This window comes from Rhagoletis pomonella, unplaced genomic scaffold (assembly GCF_013731165.1).
Source record: "Rhagoletis pomonella isolate Grant_MI unplaced genomic scaffold, Rhpom_1.0 Rhpom_scaffold_00001, whole genome shotgun sequence".
Taxonomy (NCBI): Eukaryota; Metazoa; Arthropoda; class Insecta; order Diptera; family Tephritidae; genus Rhagoletis; species Rhagoletis pomonella.
In genome coordinates this window covers 26,191,792-26,205,156 of record NW_023458555.1, presented here as the reverse complement: position 1 = coordinate 26,205,156, position 13,365 = coordinate 26,191,792, and the positions used below count along the sequence as shown (strand labels likewise).

Here is a 13,365-nt window from a genome sequence, read left to right as displayed (position 1 = left end):
AAAAATTGTTGAATATAATTGTTATAAGGCCATAAAATAACAAAAAATAAAAAAATATATAAAAAATATACTTAAACTACAAAACACATTAAAATATAAACATACATACTGTAGAAGTGTAAATATGTACATACAAAAAAATATAAATATTTTTAGCATGGTTTCAAGTAATGTTTTTGAAACAACTTCAAGGTTTATTTTTTTATCTAAATCCACAATATAACTGAGGTTAAGACTTTTTTTCGCTAAAGAGAATCAGCATAAAAAATTAAATATTTTTTAACAAAAAAATAAAAAAGTATATATAAAAATATATTTAAACTACAACATACATTAAAAATATAACCATTCATACTATACACGTGTAGATATGTACATACAATAGATTTGCATTTGCTAATTTACGTCAACTACTCCATGCAAATTTTTATTTCAGTGACGAATATATTTGAACGGGTGTTACAATTTTCATTATTTTTTATTATTTGTTGCAACTACAAAGTTAAGAATAGATATGCAATTTTAGCTGAAAATACGTTCTTTTGGACCGAAGAAGCAAAACCGTGTATGTACCAAAAATGCCACATAACTATTCCATGCCACGAGAATAATTTTTATTTATTTTTCTTTTAATTTTTATGTTTTTATTGAGCTTTGTACCACGATTGTTTATTAGGAGAAATTGAAAAAGTCTAGAAAAACGAAGTCTGATGAAGAGATGTGGTGATCTCCGAAATAGCTGCTATAACTTCTACCGCTTAGACTTTGTTGCTTTTTAATATTTTTTTTATTTATTATTATTTTAGACAAAATAATCGTATTTTAATCGGGTGGCTAGTTTAACAAAGGGTTAAGTTTGCTATCAAGCACGACTCCAAGATACTTTGCACTGGGTGGTAATGCGGGAGTCTGGCCGCCTTGCGAAGGTATTTTGAGTTTTGGTTTTTTTATTTCTGTTCGTAAATAGGATAACTTTTTTCTTGGCTGTGTTCAAATTTAGGCCCCTCCTCGCAGATTTATTTTGTTTTTTCAAATATTTCGCTATGGTTTAAAAGTAATGGGTCCGTAGCTGCTATTAAAACATTATCCGCGTATGCCAACACTTTGATTCCCCTTCTATTAATTATTATAAATATGCCGTTAATATAGGTTTATCTAAACATTATCCAAAGTGTATCTTTACAAACTCAAAAACCAACTTTACACATTTACCGCCAAGAGAAAATTCGAAACCAGTGGCAACACAATACTCACTACTACGAGAAGGATTGGTAAACATGTATTTATTTGTACACATACAAGCATAGTTTTACATACATGTTTAGATGAGTTGACAGGTCCTTTAGTGTGTATTTACTACACAGTGCAAGTAAGAAAATATCCATGCGGTGAAAAAAACATAAACAATGAGGAACATAAACAAAATAGAAATGTATAAAGTGCCGCGCGAAAAAAACAAAGAAAGAGAGAGGTAGAAGACGTAGTAAAGAGAGCATGCTATAGTGGATGCAAAGAGAATATAAAAAAGCAAAATACGGCACAAGGATAATGATGACGATGTGCCAAGCTGTCAAATCAAGTAAGCACTTACTCGCAAATGGCTGTTGGATGTCCGAGTGTGCGGAACGTGTTTAAGCGCAAAGCTATTTCTAAGTGACGGTACGGAAGAAGAAGAAGAAGCAACATAAGCTACATCTATATGGTATATGTATACATATATGCAAAAAAAATTTTATGTGCGCAATGTGAAAAATTAGAGCAAAAACTTTGTTAAATTAAAGTGAAAAAAATGCAATGGAAATAATACAATGGAAATTTTGCTAAAATATAATTGTGGTATAAGTAATTTATCAGTATCAAAGTAAAGCTGAAAAATCTGAAGAAAGGTGTATTAGTGCAATTACCCTGCGTTTAAATTTAAAATATATGCTGGTGTGTATATGCCATTGAAATATGTAGATATTTTTTGCATAGTACATACAAAAAGGCACGCGAGGCGTATGAGTAACCTAAACCTAACCAACTGAATCACGCGACGTACTATCTACCAACACAGTGAAGAGCATACATAGGTGGAATTGCAGAAGAAAAAAGTAGTTGAAAATTAAATGAAATTTAGTGAGATTTGCTTTAAGTTGCATACAATCAACAGCAAAAACAAAAACAACTGCAGGAAATCTAAAAAAATACGCCTATTTTAAACTAACAAATACTCACAAAACATTTTAAATTAAACACACGCACACACTCGCATCAGACGCATACATACAAACATACCTACCTACATAGATCCCCACACAGCTGCATATAAATAGCATCAATTTGAGAGTCACGTAGTTATATGCCAATTGAGTGCCTTATATCCTTTGATAATAATCCTCAAGGTGTTTACTATGCTGGACAGGAGCTATCCGGCGTTGTTGACCTCAGCGTCGATGCAACAAAACGCATTAAAGGTAAGCAACAATGCCTACTAGTATGCCAGTGGGTGAATGAGAGCAGGGTGATTTATTTTTAGTACTTACTTATATACTAAATATGCATTTATTCTATACAAATGCTTGTAATATTAAGTTGTTTGCATGGGTTGCCTTTATATGTACATTAGGATGGTCCAAAAGTGCACAAGAAAAACAACTCTTTCGAATTTTCCCGCTGCCATCCCTAGCACTGCAGAAAATCGAAAATAAGGAGAGCCCTATTTTTTATTTATTTTTTTTAATCGTTTAATATTTGATAGTATCGCTGGGGCTTTGAAGTTTTTTATATGGCGAAACTATTTTTTTTTTACATTTTTTAATTGCTCAAAAATCGTCAAAAACAAATAACGAAAAATTACAAATATTTTTGTTCAATTAAAAATATTTTCCTTCAGAAATCTTTTTTTTTATTTTATTTTTTTTTTATGAAAGCTAATAAAACACACAAGAGATCAGTTGAGCCCGATTTTTTTAATTATTGTTTGCTCGTATTGAATTGCAAATGGCACAAAAAGTTGTACTTTGGAAGAAAATCGATTTTCCTGTTCCAGTTAATAAATGTTACATAATAAAAACCACTTGTAAATAATTGTAGGCTTCCCCGAAAATGGGAAAAAATTTACAAAAAAAAATCTAAATTTTATAGAAAAATTTTCACCAAAATAAATTGTTTTTTTTTTTGGTTTTTATAAAAAATTTGGGTATGCATTTTCATAGATAGAGATAAAACTACATACCCTACATTTTTGCTGAAACTCGAAGGATTTGTTTTAAATTTTGGTCAACATTTTTTTATAACATTTAACATCTTAAATGGGAGTTGTTTTGTAGTTTATAAAAAAATTTTCACCAAAATACATTTTTTTTTGTTCTTATAAACAATTTGGGTAGGTATGCAGTTTCATAAATAGAGATAAAACTGCATACCATATATTCTTCCAGAAACTCGAAGAATTTGTTTTAAATTTCGGTGAACATTTTTTTTACCATTAAAATTTCAAATGGGATTTATTTCGTAGTTTGGGGAAATCCTACAATTGTTTTCAATTAGCTTTTATTAAATTAACTGGAATAGGAGGATCGACTTTCTTCAAAATTGCTCCTTTTTCTGCATTTTGCACTAAAAAATTGAATACAAACGAAAAAAAAATCAAAAAGCGGGCTCAACTGGTCCCTGGTAAATTTTATTAGCTCTCACTAGAAAACAAGTAAGAGCAGCGCTGTCTTCGGCTATGCCGAAGGCTTCATACCTTTCATGAACATCTGCAAATTTTACTTTGACAGATTACTGCTTTTGAATACATCTGCATACATCGATAGAGGAGTTACATACTTATATAAAAAGTCGCATCTAAACAATCAGAGGTGTGGAAGATATACTTTATATGGCACCAATCTAAGTGATTTTCACTGCTATGTGATCGGTATGTAAACCGGTAACACAATTTATTGGATTTAGTTTCCTACATAAAGGAGATATATCGCAAAAACTGGTATCTGAACAATCAGTGGTATAAGAGATAAAGCTTATACAGAATAGATTTTGACGATTTTCTCAGTAGAATTTGTGTTATTATTTATAAAATAGCTGTCCAAATAAAGGAGTTTTACAGTAAAACCCCATATCTGAACAACCAGATGTATGGAAGATACATATATGTTATAGTCACCCGATCTTTGTTATTTGCACTGTAAGTATTCTGTTAATATGAGTGAAAATGGTGCGAAATTTCATGTTCCTAGCTGCATAAATGGAGGAGTTATGATAAAAGACCTCATATCTGAACAATCAGTTGTATGGGAGCTATAGGTTATAGTTCCCATCTTTTTAATTTTCACTGTAAGTCTTCTGTTGATAATGACTGAAAACAGCGCGAAATTTCATGGTCCTAGCTACATAAATGGAGGAGTTATAACAAAAAATCTAATATCTGAACAATCAGTTGTATGGGAGCTATAGGTTATAGGGACCCGATCTTTGTAATTTTCACTGTAAGTATTCTGTTGATAATGGGTGCAAGTACTGCAAAATTTCATGTTCCTAGCTGCATAAATGGAGAAGTTATAACGAAAAATCTCATATCTGAACAATCAGTTGTATGGGAGCTATATGTTATAGTGGTCCGATTCTTCCGGTTCCGACAAATGATTAATACATTATAAAAATACACCACCCTGCCAAATTTTATCCGGATATCTCGAAAACTGAGAGACTAGATTGCATAAAAACAGACGGACAGACAGACAGACGGACAGACGACAGCTCGACGTTCTGATCATAAAAGTATACATTTTAATGGGTCTAACTCTTGTTATTCTGGTACTTACAAACATCGGACCAAAGTTATAATACCATTTCATGCTCATGAAAGGTATAAAAAGTAATAATCATATTGAATGAAACATGAAGACTCCAGTGAATTATGAACACAACATGCCAATTTTGAACCACTGTGTGGCGGCACCGTCAAATATTAACCAATTTCAAAATCAAAAGTACGAGTCTTCTTATTTTCAGTATTCTTCAGTTCTGGAGGGTGGCTAAAAAAAGTTAGAACCACCCTAATGTTCATCCATAAATGTGCATGTATAGCTGTTATATTTGGCGCTGTAATTCTAGCTAGTCATCATTTAGGAACTTTAACTTACATGTTACAATATAGCATACAAATTTGCGTATGTCAACGCTTTAGCTTACATTTTAATACGCTTTTCTTTTTAAATATTTTATAACTTAATTTTGTACTGTTGCAGCAAGCACGAATTCACCAAGAGGCTGTGTATATTATTAAAAATTCATGTCCACTTACGACTATGTAGTTATATTTAGCTACCTTCAAGCATACATACATACATACATATGAATGTTGCTATCGTCATCGCCATCTTTGCTACAGTTGGTTATATATTTACATATGTGTGTCGCGCCTAGTTGTCCGCCTTCTCGTCGCAAGCGGCTCTTTGACGCGACATCCTATCAGAACTGACCCAGCCCCAGCCAATTTTGTTTTGCGTTTGTGAGTTTGTTCATCTGCATTGCTACATCAAGTATCCGACATTTTTTTTGCGTAGGAGCTAGTAAGAGGTCAGTGGCCCCAATTATCTATATTCGTACAAAATTGCACTCTTTATGTGCATAAGTATGTACATACATATATTTTTTTGCAAATATTCGAATTTATCGTTGCTTTGTTTCATATTCAATTGCTGTCCTGAACGAGTGCCAGGAAAGTTTAATAACCAGGAGAAAAAGTATCAATCAAGGCATTAATCTCCTCAATGACTTGCTCTTCCAAATAAAACTGAAAAGGTCCTCTGATATACTTCCTGGAATGCTGAAGATGCGTGACTCTGCGTTTTTGAACCTTCTTGATTGCAAGCTCGGATATTAAGACATACAAGTCGCCAATGAGTGAGTGTTAAGAGGAGATCTCAAATTAGGGTAGTTTCTACAAAGAGAAAAAATGATTAATGAATACATTAACTTTATGAATCACTAGCTATTTTAAATGAAATTTATAATATCCGAGGGTTTCACCTCTGATATCGTTGTCAGAGTGTTGACGAAGTGTTTTTCAGGTTTTAGAGTCTTCATGATTGCAAGCACACCAAGCATCTCGCCACGAAAATAAGATCATTACCCTTGACCAATTATATTCTAGGTTTTCTGTTCCTCTAGGGACTATTCAAGTTCATTGTGAGGCTCATTCAGGCCCATTTCATCCTCATTTCGGGATTATTTCAGGACAATTTCGGTACTAATTAGCGCCATTTTTTGGCCTAGTTCTGGAGCATTTCGCGTTTAGTTCGGGACCATTTTCGGACTAAGATGTGATCATTTCGGGACAATTTAACAACTTTCTTTAGAATCACTTCAGGACTAATTCAAAATATTTTGCGACTAATTCAAGATCATTTTCAAATAGTTCAAAACTACTCACGAAATAATCCTGAACTATACAGGAAGTGGTATTGAAAAGTCCTGTATTGCTGTCCACAAAATAAATAATATTAAATGAAATAAATATTTAACTTCGTGCCTAAGCTTTTTATGTGCGTAACTCAACACCCGAATGCTTTGCCAAGACGTACACAAATGTTTGGACATCGAATTTCTGGAGTATCGGTTACCGCTGACTTTTTTTTTAAACTTTTTGGCATAATTTTGGTTAACAAGTAGTTTTCCAAACAAATCTAACCTCCGTAATAAAGACGAAATAAAATATAAGGAAAATCTGGAAAAATAAGACAACTATCTAAATAAAATGTACACACTTAAATAAGTAAAACACCCCACTGAGAAAATAGGCAAGCACCTTGCGAGGTAAGCTATGTTTTCTTTCAGTATTTAGTACCAAAATTCTCATCATGACCAATGCCATCTAGTAGTAAAGCAAAAATTGAACACCTCCGATGGCGCATTACGTTGTCAGTTGCAAAATAACGTGCCGCCGAAGTTATTTCCAAGCGTCGAACTACTCCGGGCGACTGCTCTGCATTTTACGTAACTTACTTTGTAAAGAGGCTCAGAAGTATGTCTGATACCAAATGTACATTCTAAATTCCTACTTACATAAGGCGGCCACGTCTTTGTTAAAGTAAGGCAGAGTCGTCAGTGAAATGGTAAAGACCGCCGGGTGAAGTGCAATACCTTACTAGCAACTTACCCGCCCGCTTTAGAAATAGAAAATAGAATAGCTTTTGGCGATATTACTGCTACGTGCTAAACGTGTTCTGTGTTTACATACATACATATATTGCACTAGCAAATAGCCGGAGTGCTTAGCTGCCCCTTAGAAGTATTTCGGCGTTGTTTTCCCTCTCTCCGCAGTCAATAAACTTTAGTTGTTTTGACTAAGTTATGATTAAAAATTTGATGAAGCAGATAAAAATTCAGAATACTAACAAAACAAAATATTTTGAAAACAAAAATTACCAACTATGCACCAATATTTTTCACATTAATGGGAATTACATATTTACATATGTGATAAAATTGAAAATTAATTCCCCCTTAATTGTAGTAGACAGCGAGACGAAATTTCGCACGTTAATAAAAAAAAATATTTATCCTTCGAACAATGCGATAATTCTTTTTGTTTGTTTCATTTCTTAGAATTATCGCTACTAACGCTGTTATAGTTGAAACATTTTGTGTTTCAAGCCAACAAAGTAGCATTTTTGCGGTTTGAGACCTTGCGGCGGCGACACATGCCTGTCGCGCCACATGCCATTATTACTTACTACTCGTAAAATCCCTAAAGTGCGCCTTGGCAATAGAGTAGATTTGCAGCAGTCAGTAAGGAGTCAACAGTTGTACCACTTATTCGTAGTAGTTTTGTGAAAAAATGTGTACTATTTCCATAGAAGGGGCATGTGGCAATGCACGCACATACTTATTAAAATATTTTCGCTTGGTTATGTCTATGTTTGTAAGTAAGGACTGCGCGGTGAAATATATCTACTAAGGCAAATTAATGAAATTCGAAATAAAAAGTGCAGAATATTCACATTTCTTTTATGAGTACATTTATGCATATGTTTGTATGCACATTAGACCGTACAACAATACAAGCAAACAAAAAAAAAAGTTCGCTTTGTACTCCTCAGTCCAAAGTATTTTTGCAAAGCAACTTTAAGATTTTTTTGCAGAACTACCCTGCAGGAAATGGTACTAGTTTGTAGCTAACTATTAACTAACTAGCAGTTGACTAGTGGTAACTATTTATTAACTATTTCCTTTGGCCGTAACTAACTACTTTTGAAGGGCAAGGGTCGCCTTTTTATATTTTTTGGGGACACCTACACTTGGCAACAAAAAAAAAACATTTTAATAGTTCTACTGGAATAAATCTTTAATGATTTTTGCAGAGCTCTAGTTAAGTAACTATAGGGTGATACTTTAGGAACTGAGATCTGGTGGTCAAGCACTAGCACTGGGTACTTGGCGAAAAATGTAATGCGGCGAATCTTACGTTTTAAACTCTGGGATGTATCTATAATTTTTTTTCTGGTATGGTCTAATGTACATACATACATACACTTGTATTGGCGTACTTGTATTTTTTTGTGTTTATCATTGCCATTCTGCTACGTGAAGTAATTTAATTTTGCAGAATTCTGACATTTTACTCTGAATTTCGCTAACATTTGCAACGCCTAGTTTTATATGTACATATGTATGTAGGTATTACGTCTTGGTATCAATTTAATTTAGATGGGCTTGCTGTTTAGATAAGTTTGTACTTTCGCGATGGTGAGTCGCGTTGGCGCTTTGATTGCTGAATTGGTTGGCATGCGTCCAGCACGTTTCACCATGAACCTAGGCGAACCCATTAGAATTAAGTTCTCTATGCGCTTAAAGCTTAATTCGAAAGAAAATTCAAAATTTCATTTCGCTGGCTGAAAAATTATGTTTGCATTTGCAAATATGTACGTACTAAAGTGAGCAGAAAATGTCGTTAGAGTAGGGTGTGGTTGCCGAGCCCCTGTAAAGTCATTTATTTATTTACATATGTCCATATGCAGTTATGAACATTAAGCTGGGTCACGCAAAAAGTACATATCGTCGTTTAAAGTACAAAACCGCGTATCATCATTCTGCAAAACCACGTAACTGACATTGGCTGCCAAAAATTTGATTTGCTCACACATTTTGAAATATGAGTGTTTTTACGCTATAGAAAATAATTTCTACAACTTCACATACGCGGTTTCGCATTTTGCTGATACGCGGTGTTGCATTTTGTTGATACGGGGTTTTGTACTTTAAACGACGATATGTAGGTATTTATCGTTGAACACATAGTTTTAGAAACCTAAATTATTTCAACAGCAATTCATTTCAAAAATATTTTTAAAGAGCGTTGCCACCTGTTAAAAAGAAAATTTAATGAAAACGCTAAATCAAATATATTAATGCCATATCAAACGAGAAAGGTTTAAGAAAGATTAACTTTGAAAATATTTTTGATGTGTGTGCCACCTGCTTATAAATTCAAAATCAATTTAATTTGCAAGTTAAATTAAATATTTTAATATTAGTGCCAAAAGCTAAGTTTAAAAAAATTTATTTCGAAAACATATTCGGCGAGAGTTGTCACCTGTTTAGAAATTAAAAGTCAATTTAGCTAGCAAGATAAAATAAATAAATATATAATATATAAATATATAAATAACGAAAACTGCTTAAGAAAGCATTATTCCGAATATATTTTTTAAGACTACTGCCACCTGTAAAATGGTTTAACATGAATTTAATTAATAAGCTTAACGAAGTAATTCAATATGAGCATCAAAAAGCAGAGGTTTGAGAAGGCTTCATTTCGAAAATGTACGGTGCCACCTTTTCAGTAATTCAAAACCAATTTAATTGCTAAGTTAATTGAAATATTTTTAAATACTACTAAATCAGAGAGGTTTCAGAAGGCTTTTTTCAAATAAAGATTTCGGAGGAGGGTTTCCACTTGTTTACATAAAATAATTAAATATGGCTGTAAAACTAGATAAGTTTTATAAAGACTCATTTCGAAAATAGTTCTTAAGGAGTTGCCACCAGTTTACTAGTTAAAAATATATTCAACTAAGAGTATAATTAAATTTTTGAAGCACTAAAAGCAGACAACTTTTAGTAAGCTATATTCATATTATTATCACTAGCTTAAAAATTGCAGTTCAATTAAGTGAAAAGTTAAAGTGAAACATTACAATGCGTGTGTCAAACGAAAGAGCTTAAGGAAAGCCTTTTCTCTAAAACAATTTCTAAGAGGTTTACTACCTGATTTGTAAGCCGAATACAACGAAGTTCATTAGTTAATTCAAATATTAAATTGTCACATTGTTTTGAAAGAATTTTATACAAGAGTTGCCACATTACTTTTTACTTTTAAAGAAAACACGAACCATTTCAAAATTATCTTTCAAATTATGCAGGCTGGTTTGATTTAACGAAATCTTTTATTTTCATGGTGATCGATCCGGCCTAACGTACATACATATGCACGCAGATGCAGTCTAATTTTATGTATTATATATACATATGCATGCATGTTTGAAAATTAAATTGATTGCTTTAGATATCGCATATGCCATTTAAGCTTTCCGCTACTCATATTTGCTCATCAAATATTCATTATTAATCTTAATGACAATCTGCTGTGTTTATTTACTAAGTAACTTTTATAATAGAGTGACAATTTTTTCGTTCTCTCTTTTTTTATATATTCTCCATATTTTATCACCGCTCTCTCTAGCAATCCACATCACAGTTAATGGTTATGCGAAGATACGCTGGATAAAAAAGGGTTACCCGCGCGATAGTGAACGTGCTACGTGTCGTGCCTACCGTTCGTACTTGTCATCGCGTTCGTATGTGCTCGGTTCGTGTGCGAACAGTTCGTGTATGGACTGGTCGGCCGGCGATTATTCGTATACGTTTCACGTAATACTGCCAGAGAATCTGCCCACTTCGTTCGATGGAAAATATGGGCAGATTCATTATGAGATTATCACCACAATCGATCGGCCAGCCCGATATCCGAAAGTCTTCAAGTTGCCATTTACGGTAATACAACCGTTGGATTTGAATGTGGACACAATTTATAGGGTGAGTAATTTCAATTTGCACATATAGGTATTTCAAGCTAAATACATAAGTACATACATACATAAAATTATGGGTATGTAAGACTGTTTCTTTGATCTTATGGCTATATCTAACTAACTAACAATCGAATTAAGAAAAGAGTTTACACTGCAACGTCAAAAAAAAAATTTCAATTCCTAAAGAGAGTCCCTAACCCTGTCGAAAATTGTAAAAGGACCTTGGTAGACGAGGTTGCGCTAATCGGGACTGGGTTATAATAAGAAAACACACTCGCACACTGATACAACTTATTAATTGACTAAACAAAATTTGACCTTTAAAACAGTTAGCGAGCCTCTTCAAAAATTTAACTACTTTCTTTATTTCCTTTCCTTGGACATCCGCATTGTAATGTTTCATTTAATCTCTCAATTAATAAAATCGTAACATTTAACCCTCCGTTGGGCAGACGGGTCCGGTCAGACCGTTTTCTATATTACTTGTGATATAAATGTAGATATTTGTAAAATAGGTAGCGATTTAAGATTCTTTAACTTTCTCTAAAATAAAAATAAAATAGGAATCAAGAATAAAAAACAATAGAAGCATAATATACTCCCAAAACTAGGGACCAAATATAGTAGAACAGCATGTTTAGTTTCTCAATCTAAAGTCAGGATCTTTAAAAGAATTTTGAAGTTTCAAGCCAGACCCATTAGGTACGAAAGTGACTAAAAAGTTGTTCGCCTAACGAAGGGTTAAACAGGGAAAACCTCTTTAAAAGTATTTAAGAAAAAAAACTTACTTAAATCTTTGACACAATATTTCAATTAATTTAGTAAATTTTATTTCGAATTTCTAACCAAGTCGCAGCTTCTATCACAAATATTTCCATAATAGACATTTCTTAAACCTAACACGTTTGACACCCAAAATATAGTATTTTGTTTAACTTATTAACTAAGTTCATTACGAATCTCTAACCAAGTGGCAACCTTCGTCAAAAATATTTTCCTTAATAGACATTCCTTAAACAATTCTCATTTAAAAGCCTGGTTAAAGTATTTCATTAAACTTGTAATTTAAACTGATTATTAATTTCCAAACAGGTGGCAACCCTTTCTCCAAAAAAATATTTTAGAAATAAAACTTACTTACTCTTTCGCTTAACACTCACTTTAAAATATCTCATTTAACTTGTTAAACAAATTGATTTGAATTTTCGAACATGTGGCAACCCACTACAAAAATATTTTGGAAATTAAACATTCTTAGACCTCTCGCTGATTTGATTTCCATATAAAATATTTGTTTATGCAAAATTGTTGATTAAAATGATTTTGAACTCCTAAACAGGTGGCAACTTAAGAATAACTTTCGAAATAAAGCTATCTTAAACCTCTCTCGTTTGTTGCTCAGATAAAAATATTTCATCTAGATTGTTAATAAAATTGACTGCAACATTTTGAATAGCTCGAAACCCTCTTCAAATTTATTTCGCAATAAATCGTTTTAGTATCCTTTTCGTCGGACCACGCGATGTTGTAATATTTTATTCAACCTTTTATTTCATTAATTTAAACTTAGAACAAGGTGGCAACGCTCTTCAAAAAATTACAAGCATGTTCGTAAATCCAGGTGGTAACCTCTCTGTGTGCTAAATGTCATTGTAATACGCTTACAGCCAATTTCACGAAAGCAAATTAAGTGCAAAATGATTTAAATATTTTGAATTTTATCTATGTATATGGAAATTGACCGAAAATAAAAAATCATTTTCCATATAAAATGCTGGTGACGCTTTCACATTTATTGCACACATATTAGTAGGATTCAGAGTATTTTAAAATTAGCAAGCTTTGTCGAATTACTTCGTATATACATACTTACGATTATCCTTCGAATATTTACCAGATAATAAATTAATTACCTTTCCATTTCAGGTCCCTCTCGAAATCCTCGATCGCAAGCGCTTCTGGAGCTTTTGCTGCCCCACAGGCCCCTTAACTGTGAAATTCTCCACACCCTACTGCGGTTATGCACCCGGCCAAAAAATTCATTTCGTCCTCTACATCAACAACGAATCGTCCATTGACATCACCGACTGTGAAGTGAAACTGAAACAGCAGGTGTCTTATGAATCGCATGATCCACAACATGAATACCGTTATGACAAACATCTCATCGCACGCAAACAATTCGGTAATGTATTGCGTTGGAGCCGTAAAGTATATCGCGGTTATCTTAGCTTACCCTCCATACCGCCGTCATCAGTGAAAATCGCTTGTCCTATCTCAATTA

At 33.0% G+C, this 13,365-nt stretch overlaps 1 protein-coding gene across 1 annotated transcript in view; it reads left to right on the top strand.

Annotated features, from left to right (window-relative positions):
* The first annotated feature begins 1,592 nt into the window (after positions 1–1,592).
* Positions 1,593–13,365, top strand: part of LOC118742398 (arrestin domain-containing protein 17) — a 19,874-nt gene continuing 8,101 nt past the window's right edge. The window contains exons 1-3 of the mRNA XM_036474490.1: positions 1,593–2,456; positions 10,733–11,085; positions 13,008–13,350. Of these exons, the coding sequence (XP_036330383.1) occupies positions 2,342–2,456; positions 10,733–11,085; positions 13,008–13,350 (811 nt within the window). The 5' untranslated portion in view covers positions 1,593–2,341. The remainder of the gene's footprint in view (positions 2,457–10,732; positions 11,086–13,007; positions 13,351–13,365) is intronic.